The sequence below is a fragment of the Lissotriton vulgaris genome, chromosome 7, assembly GCF_964263255.1.
Source record: "Lissotriton vulgaris chromosome 7, aLisVul1.2, whole genome shotgun sequence".
NCBI classification, from domain to species: Eukaryota; Metazoa; Chordata; class Amphibia; order Caudata; family Salamandridae; genus Lissotriton; species Lissotriton vulgaris.
The window spans coordinates 1,725,319,509-1,725,329,591 of NC_141695.1; the positions used below are offsets into that span (position 1 = coordinate 1,725,319,509).

Here is a 10,083-nt window from a genome sequence, read left to right on the forward strand (position 1 = left end):
TGACGAGGGCCTGTGTCACTGTTCAATAAAGAGATCTGTGCCACCATATATCACAAACCTACAGCATGCAACAGCATTCTGGTGGCAGATCACATAGTGGAATGTACCCTATGGGGAATATCTACGTGCCCGAAGAAACTGCTCTGAGGAGGAAGAATGTATGTTACAATTGGAACAAATGTATAGCAGATATCCAACAGTGGTCCTGAATAATGTGAAATCAAGAGCTGTAAACAAAAGAAGAGAGGACCAACTATATTCCAAACAGCTCGAGATTAATTTACAACATTCATAATCTCCATAATGAGTAAGTGTAATACACTTACATCTGGCCAGAAGGTTCTGTTTGTACCCGTGATCAAGGCTTGTAAACGCAGAAACGCATTGGGCTAGTTAGGCCATGAAAATAAACCACACACACACACACACGCACGCACGCACACACGCACACACTTGCAAGGCTCTTCAAAACCGGAACAGGCCAGATATAGACGTAAGACTAAAGGATCTCGTCCTACTTTTATGTCTGGCCTGTCCCGGTTTATGCTTCTCAAACTCTGGTCTCACCCCAGGGAAGAGTAGGTCAAGCAGTGTTAGGCGGCCCTCTGTCCACTCAGCTTCGCATCCAAATATTTGCCTTTGCTGACCCGCCCCCCTTTGATAACGCTGCCAATGTTTTCTTTTAATTTCTCCTGCTCATACAAACCTGCCTTTCCTATTTTCCCCTGTTCAATGAACTTTGGTCTGAGCGAAGGTTTGACCTGTTTTCAACATTTTTTGCGCCCACGGTTGCCAGTAATCCCGCTCTCCCCAGGCCTACCGAGGGTATCTCTGCTGCCTTCTACAATGAGGTAAGCTTGGGGAGTTTGTTTACACCTGGATTTCGATTCACCATGTTCTGCCTGGGGAGGGGGTCGGAGAGTGAGGGGGGGGAGCCATTGAGACACTGAGATGGTGGTGGGTGCAAAGGCTACAGGACTTCTGCCAAAACTGATCAGACAGGCTCAGATCAATAACACTTGTTTGGGGGGTGCTTTGGTGTGGGTGGGCGGTATCCACAATGGTTTCACCCAAAATGAGCATGTCCCGCAGTGTTTTTCTCTATTCAGATTCCATAACTTGCTTCAAAGGTCTGGACTCTGCTCTCGATCCTGGTACCTGCCCTGCATTTTTTGCCCCGTGATAGAACTTGGGGAACATGTTTCTGAGGTTCCTCACAAGTTTGGGTTTTGTTACAATTGTGTACAATTTAATGCACGACCCCCGCCTCTCAGCACCGCTACTTTTAATAGCTTATTATAAATACATGAAATAAAGTTTAAGTGCTCCATTCTTAGGGCTGGGATAATGCCACTGCTTGCCGGAAGTGTCGTTTTCATTTTAGACAGGCTGCCATTTGGCGTTTGAAGTGTCAATCATCAGGAGTGATGGAATTTTGTGGCTTTATATGGAGGGGTGAATACCGCGAGGCAAAGCCCACCTCCAGCCCCCACCAATCACCACACTGCGCGCAGTCCCTCATGGGGGGGGGGGGCAGAATGTGGGCAGCACAAAAACCCCTCACGTCTTTGGTGAGTTTAGTGTTTTGTGTTGAGGCATGAACAACGTCTACATTTCAGGTTTCAGCTCTCCTTTTAGGTCTGGTATTAGGACAGCTTTAACTCCCTGCCAGAACTTATGTAATGAATGAAACAAGGCACCAGCAGAAGTCATGGTGACACACATGTTCTCACCAGAGACCCTACTTTTTCACGTTGATCATTTAAAGCAGAAGTGTCCCAAGGCGATAAGTTCACAGTGGTGAATTTGTGAGTGGTTTGGACTAAAAGTAATTTGGGTGAACAAGTCTGTTAAAGTAAGAGTCTCATTGAGAATATGCAGTAGTGACATTCAGCTTCCAGAACACAGAGTCACACCAGTGTAGTATTCGTGCCAGTTGTGTGTGACTGTGCATAGAGGTGTGGAACTCACATTGAATGAGTGAGACAATGATAAGAGACCCAGGTCCAATGAGTGAGACTGCGCTCCTAGGAGAGATGGCTGCACCTAAGGGCGGACGCGTGCACCAGTCCTCGAGACAGGCAGCTAGTGATTGGGACTGAGCTCTCGGGTCAGTGACTCACGCCCAATGAGTGAGTTGCATTTGCAGAAGAGAGGCAAATACAAATAAGTAAGGCTGTGCAACAAAAAATGAGACTCACACCCAGTGGGTAAGAGTCAAACATTTAATCCTCATAACCAATACATGAGACTGTCTCCAGGTCATGAGTGTTGCACCAAGTGAGAGAGTGTGCACCAAGAAGTGGTACTCACTCCCAAAAGAGTGGGGCTGAGCTCCATCAAACAGTGAGGGACACAGGGATCCAAGAAGGAGACTCACACACATGTGCGGCTCAGACCCAACACGTGAGATTGACAACAGGTCAGTGAGGCTTCTATTCCCCAGTGTTGCCTCTCTGTCCCTAGTTCTTTCATCACTTGCCCTATGCCTCTGCTCCTTAGACTCCTGTGCATAGATGCAGCTTAGGCCTCATGCAAAGTCCACCTCTCCGTAAATGGAGCCAGTAGTACAAGTCGTTTAATGTAATAGATGGATGCATGCATGAATAAAGACATAAATATAGAGAGTTCTAAAAAATCCAGAAGTACCATGCCTAGTAAATGCCTCTCAGCTGTGCTCTTCCTCTTCTAGGCCTGGGTGGCTCTGGTTGTCTTGGTCCTGACACAATCCTTATTTATAATCCTTTAAAGGTGCTATTTGTTGATTTTTTTTAAATATATGATGCTTCCCTATATATGGAGACGGGTGGGGCATGGTGGTGGTGGGAAGAGTGTGTGGGTGTGATCGTGAAACCTCTGCCTAACCTGCACCCTCTCTTTTTGCAGCGTGTACTTCTCTGGGGCTTCCACCTTCCTCCTACTCTGCTCATGGGCGATGGCATCTAGTGGGCCAGAGACTTCCCCCAAAGTGTTGCCATCACCCGCCAATCAAGACACTTGCCATTGGAGTCAAAATGAGTCCTGGAACCTCACCACACCCGGACCTTACCCAGCCACCCCACAGCAGGCCCTGAGTGATGCTGGCGAGATGCGGGCTAACTCACACGACGCTCTGCAGGTGAGTACCACGAGGAGCCCAAGCTGTCCATCCCATCTCTTTGTGTGGAGCTTATCCTGCTGTCTGTCCACGTGTAGCAACCATGATCACAATGGCAATCAGATCCATGCCAGATTTTATTTAAGACATGTTCATTTATCTAAATGTGGATATGCTAAAAATCGGTCATTTATCCTGACCTCCAGGATCGACTTTGGGGAACCCTGCATTATTGTGTTATTTCACCAAAAATGGTGACCTTGGATGAAGTAAGGCAAATTGAAACTGTAAATGTTTCAGGGGCCAAAATGATCCGATCAGAAAAGTCAGAGACACCAGGCCTCTGACAGGAGCCGTAAGGGGCTGCCCAGAATAGCGTTGCCCAGCCCTCACGCACCCCCCTCAGCAGCCCGGGAGCATACATTGTGCTCCTTGAAGCCACAAGTGTGCCTTGAGCGCACTGGCATAACAAAACATCAGGGGGCCCCTTCAAGTTAAGGTGAGGGGAACTCCATTACCCATTCCCTAATTGCCTTGCTGTTTCTGAAGGTTTGATTTGTTTGCTGCTAGCCTGCCCTGGGGGGTCCTCTTTGAGGTGAACAGGGGGCGGGGGGGGGGGGGCACCCGCACCGTGAGGATGGCGGGGTATCCGTTACCAGTAGCAGCTCTTCGTGAGAGTGCTGCAGGGCGTCGGGGCAGGGTGGGGGGTAGTAAACTCCAGCATACGGCCGAACAGAGGTAAGTAAAGAAATTAAACTAATTACATTGCGCACGCTGCAACGCCAAATGGCGATGCGTCTCGCACACTGTAATTCGTTTTATTTATTTATTTCTTTACTTACCTCCATTCGGCCACATGCCAGAGTTTACTACCCCCCACCCTGCCCCTGCCCCGCCCCACCGCCCCGCAGCACTCCCTCGAGGAGCCGCTACAGTCCATTACGCCCCTACTTGGGCCCCCATCACCCCACCCCGACTCCCAACTGGATTGGCAGTTCCGCATACACCTTCCGCCAGCTCAGAAGGTGTGGGTTCCAGCCTGTATGGATAGATTGAACGGGGGTGGCGGGTCCCCCCTACACAACCCTTCCATATAAACCAATCTTCTTCCCTTTCCTAGTGGTGATTTCCATACAGGATAAAACATGATGAGTTATGTTGCTTTTTCTTCTATCATTTGCCATATTCTAGTTTTGTGCTTTTCCTTTAATTTTCTTGTTCTTATTTTTTCTTTTCTCTGATGTTTTCATTTTCCATCTCCTTGAATTCCCCAGACACACCAAGGAGCGCCTGCTTGGGAAGGGAATCCTCGCCATTTCAATCCCACTGGCGAACCATGGATCCAGCCAGAGAGGGGCCAGCCCAGGAATGGGCACAATCAGGCGTCCGGTAAGTGGGTGACCCGTTTACACCGTTGCTCCTCTCTCAAACATATTACAAATCAAGGGAGTAGCCAGGACATTAATATAACCCCCATTTTGATCCATACTTCAAATGGCATCGGGTGAGCGAAGGGAGTAAGCTCTCCCACCCTTGATGAGGTCCCTTCATCCCACCTTGTGGCCATCTTTCTCTCCATCCTTTACGCCATTCCCACATCCCTTCATCTATCCAGCTTTTCACGCTTCCATCCATCTCATCCATCCTTCCTTCCTTTACCATTCTGGCTATCTCCCATTCAACATTTCCCTCTTCCATCCATCCTTCTATCCTTCCACCCACACTTCCAGCCATTCACCCATCCTTTTCCCAACAATTCATTTTGAACCACCTATCATTTCACCCTCCTTTTATCGATTCACTCATCCACCCATCCATCCTTCCAGACTTTCATTCATCGATCCACCATTCATCCAGACTTTCATCATTCCCACCAGTCATTCTTTCACCAACCCAAGCAAATGTTGTTTCATGCTTCCTCCATCAGTCCTTTCTCCCTTGTATCCATCTTTTAATGATTTTTGTGTCATAGTTTCTTTCTTCTTTTCATATGTCCTTCACTCTTCCTTCCAGCACTCTCATGGCACTCTCAGTAGTTAGTGGTCCCAAGTGCAAGGAAGGAAATGGGCCCCATCAAGAAAGAGGGTTCAGTGGGTCCTTCAGGGTTCTGGGCACAAGTGCCACTGGGCCATATGTATCAAGCCTTTTTTTCGTTTTGCAAACGGGCAGATTCTCAGAATCGGCCCGTTTGCGAATTGGAAAAAGCCTTGTGGGATGTAACATCCCAGAAGGCCATTGCAAAATAGAGAATTACTGATCACCATGTGCAGGTGTGCACTAAAGTTTCATTTATTTATACTAATAAATTAATTGTAGAATTGTGCAAGCACTAATATCTCTTTTTCTGCTAACGTCCTGTACATTTACTTTTTATTTCTTGTGTAATACATTTCAATTTTCGTCACCTCTGCGGAGAGAAGTACTTTTTCTGCAGGAATGTTATGACGCTATGTTCTTGTGAGTGGCACATTATCTGTTGAAAAGGTGACACTTTAGGGGCTGATTCCGATCTCGGCCGGAAGGGCTCCGAACCATGTTCAGGGCCCTTCCAACTGAATCGGTCACTGCCGGCCGGATTCATGTCCGACCGAGGCATTCCGATTGGCTCGGTCGGAAAGAAATCCGACTCGGATTTCCAGATTGTGGACGACAGGCTCGAGCCTGTCCGCAGTCCGGAAATCCCTCAGTACTCCCCAGGTCGCCTCTTTACGACCGAGGAAGTACAATGGCAGCTTTGCACTGCCTTTTCGTGCCAGTCTGTCCAGCATGAAAAGGCAGTCGGAAGCTGTCTCTGGGGGCCCCCAGCAGGGCCACCATGGGCGTGACGCCGCCAGATGGTGGCCTGGGGGCACCTATGGTGCACCTCTGTTGATCCCGGCACCCGGTGGCAGGCACATTGGGGTGCCGGCCACAGGGTGCAGGGATGAACTGCACCCCTGCTTTCTACAATGCAGGCATGCATTCCGCTCGGAATGCATGCTTGCATTGTAAAGTATACGAATGCGACCGAACCCTGTTTGGTCGCATCGTACTAGCAGGGCTGTAACTGACGACAGCAGGTCGGTCGGTTACACCTCCTGGCCGATGTCGGACGGAATCAGGTCTGTCCGACATCGGAATAGGCCCCATAGTGTAAACACCGTTATAAACACCTGATCATGGGTCTCACAAGAGAATGGATTATGATTCTTTGAGAATCCCACAGCTAGTTCCTTGAACTTTCTGTATGGTGTCTTCTTTTTTCTTGGATTTTTTAAATTCTTGAGGGGACCTATTTTTCTAACACATTCTTCTCAAAGTGCCTGAGTCCGCTGTTTTTAATTGAATATACATAATTTTTTGCTTTTTACCTTTGCACCACATGATCACTTTCAAGCGCACAAATAATTACATTCTTCAGCTTAATTGGGATTTAATTGACTGGATGGCATGCATTTTGTTGTACACTATTTGTATGTGCTTGATTGTTTTATGAAGACTAATTTCCTGGACTATATACACCTACTGTTTTACTGCTTGGATATTGGTTATTCAGGCATATATATTTAGGAAAGCGTTCCTCTCTCTGCCTTATTCTACTGTGATTAGTTCTTGAAACTTTGCTGATATACTTATTTTGCTAATAAGTGACCAATATATTTTTGCTGTCTTTTTTCTTCAGTGGATTGCGGGCAGGCTGCCGGGGCCATGACCGCTCATGCCCGGATCATGGGAGGATCAGAGGCGCAGGCAGGTAGCTTCCCATGGCAGGTCCTGCTGAGTGTCAACGGACGGGCAGCTGGGGCGTTGGTTGCTGACCGCTGGATCTTAACGGTCGCACACATACTCCGCCCAAAGATGGCTCCCAGAGAGTGGGCTCATGACACCAAACAGCAAATTTGGGCATACCTTGGCGACACCGATGTCAAGAAAATGGTTCAGCTTGGATTCCATGAGGTGGAACGTGTTGTTGTCCACCCCGAGTACAAGGACGATGCCAATGACTTCCGCCATGACATTGCCCTCATAAAGCTAAAGCGGCCCGTTGTCTTTGACAAAAACATATCACCAGTCTGCCTTCCAAACCCAGGGAACATTGATTTCTATTCACCCGGCCGGCTAGGCTATGTGTCTGGACATGGAGAAATCGAGAAACAGAGGCTGCTGAATAAGCTAAGGTATATAAAGGTGCCCGTGGTAGATCCGGATACTTGCGCAGCATCTGTTAAAAACAAGACCATCTATGACCTGCCCACAATTGTGGACGACCACATGTTCTGCGCTGGGTATCTTGAGGGAGGAAGAGATGCTTGCATGGGGGATAGCGGAGCAGCCTTTGTTGTTTTTGACAAGGAAAGAGGGGCATGGGTGGTGACAGGGCTGGTGTCCTGGAGCATTGGGTGTGGTACGCCCAATCAGTATGGATTTTACACTAAGGTGGGAAGCTATGTTGGCTGGATCAACGGTATCCTCTCCAGCCTTTAGGATTCATTCCTCTAACACAAATGAGACACAATTAACTGCATGAATTCATACATTTCAGGTCTAAGTTTACCTTTGTGAATTGGGCCCACCATCTCCTTAGCCAAGCCATTCATAAAAATATTGAAATCACGGCGATGTCCAAATTTTGCAATGTGAATTGCTCTGTCTGGTAGGTCATATTACTAATGACGTTCATCCATTTATTATATTTGTCCTCAGTTGCCATCTGTAGTGCTGTGCTTAATTTCATCAGAACTGCATTATCAATTAGGAAACGTTATGAATTGTGTTAGGAAAACCGGGCAATGCGATTGAAGGGTTTAAATCCATTCTGTTATTTTCGGATAGCGATAGAATATGCTGAAAGTTATTTATCCACCCTACATGTTGCATTTAAAAATTCTAAAGATGTTTTATGTATGATGTTTACTTTTATCATTCAATAAATAGAATAAAGTTATTTGATGATGATGATGACTTTCATCCAATCCTGACCTGCCTTTTCCTTTCTGTAGCTCCTGCGGTAACACCAACCCTTGAAAATGTCCTTAATATTTGCCTCCTGCCGATATGTCGAGCATAAATCTGCCATTTGCTCCTCTTGTCACGTCTTCCTGCAGACTTTGCAGACAGTTATCAAGACACAACAGAAAAGTGTCACAGTGCCAACACAGATCTAGTCGCCATCTTTGAGGCATGTGTTGCATGTGCCAGGCTATGCCACTGCCCACAAGATGCAGAGTCAGGGCAGACCTTGCCACATGCCATACTCAAGCACCAGGGTAGATCTAATGAGTTGAGATGATGTGTCAGTGAGTAGTGAAACATAATCATATTACTCAAACAAGAACAGAATCTGTGTGGGGCGGTGTTCTTCACGTAATACATCTGCAAGCTCAGTAATGGTTTTCTAGTTGAGAGGCATCTCCTGCTGTATGCCATGTGGTTCCACTTGCCGTATGAATATGTCACTTTACTCCGTATGTGTATAAAACGGGAAACATCCTTTACAACACAACTTTTACAAAGCAGTGCCTTTACGACGCAACTTTTACAACGCAAACCATTACAACGCATTGCGCGGGGGGCGCTCTAGGATAGGGAATAAGTTTAATTTACTATCCAACACCTTCCCTAGTGTCCACGGGGACTGGAGTTGGAATAGTAAATTAAACTATTCACTGTCCAGCACCCCAAAGCGCTATGCGTTGTAAAGGTTTGGGATGTAAAAACCGCGTTGTAAAGGCATGCGTGGTAAAAGCATGTGTTGTAACGTCATACATCCGCATAAAACAAGTGCCATTACCACGCATTTTTTACTCTGCAAAATCATTTCCAAGGACTATGCAACGCATTCCATTACAACACATTGTTCATTACAACGCAACTTACTACTCTAACTCCACTGGGGCGTTGTAAGGGGGAATACGTTTTAATGGTTTGCAGTATAAAGCCCTACATTGTAAAAGATTTTGAGGAGTGAAATATGCACGGTAATGGACTGCGTTGTAGCACAGTCATTGTAAAGGATTTTTACCGTGCCATATGAATGAACATTTCAACCTTACTAACTCCTGGCCTTAGCTGTTTCCGAGAGGTGCCTTCAGTCACAGTATGTTTAATGGGATAACTAACACAAGTTAAGGAGGGGCCAAGACAAGCCCAATAGCATTGTTAGGAAGCGTGGACCAGCTTACAACGGGAAACATCCTTTACAACGCAACTTTGACCACGCAGTGCCTTTACGACGCAACTTTTACAACGCAAACCATTACAACGCATTGCGTTGGGGGGCGCTCTAGGATAGGGAATAGGTTTAAATTACTATCCAACACCTTCCCTACTATCCACGGGGACTGGAGTTGGAATAGTAAATTAAACTATTCACTATCCAGCGCCCCAAAGCACTATGTGTTGTAAAGGCATGCGTTGTAAAAACAGCGCTGTAAAGGCATGCGTGGCAAAAGCATGCGTTGTAATGTCATACATCCGCTTACAACCAATGACAAGCCTTCCACAGGTACAAAGATGGCTCATAGCCAGTGCTGCCAGCTAGAACATCTTAAGAAAGCCAGACTAAAAGAGTCAGAATAGTGCCTGGCTGCACCAGAAGTCAGCAGCTAGTTAGCACTAGCTGGCATAGTCAGGCTCCCTCCAGGGTGGCTTACAAACAAAGTTATCTGACTTTTCAAGTTCCAGGCGTCTCAAGTTATCGCTTCAACCAGAAAAAGTACATAGAACAGGTGATCTCCCACTGAGTGAAAGGAAAAGGGTTTAGAGTTTACTGTGAAAAATGAATACACCTAGATAAGCAGTAAAGAGAATATACCTTGAAGCGCCCAATAGGTGATTTCGGAGATTTGCAAAAGATGCTAAAATTCTGCATTCCTATAAAGTGAATCCTACCTGTATTAAATTTAAAATACGTGTAACAAAGTTGAATCTGTGTCAGTGTCTGTCTTGTGTTGAGTCCAGTTTTCCTGAGAACAGTGAAGGTGCCTTTAAAGATTTGGCATTTGGCC

General features: G+C 46.6%; 1 protein-coding gene across 1 annotated transcript; it reads left to right on the top strand.

Moving 5' to 3' along the window:
* The first annotated feature begins 714 nt into the window (after positions 1-714).
* Positions 715-8,047, top strand: LOC147706449 (coagulation factor IX-like). Its single transcript, XM_086932959.1, has 4 exons — positions 715-851; positions 2,887-3,118; positions 4,372-4,486; positions 6,759-8,047. Exons 1-4 carry the CDS (start codon positions 733-735, stop codon positions 7,559-7,561), a joined length of 1,269 nt encoding a protein of 422 aa, XP_086789085.1. The 5' UTR covers positions 715-732; the 3' UTR covers positions 7,562-8,047.
* The last annotated feature ends 2,036 nt before the right edge of the window (positions 8,048-10,083 follow it).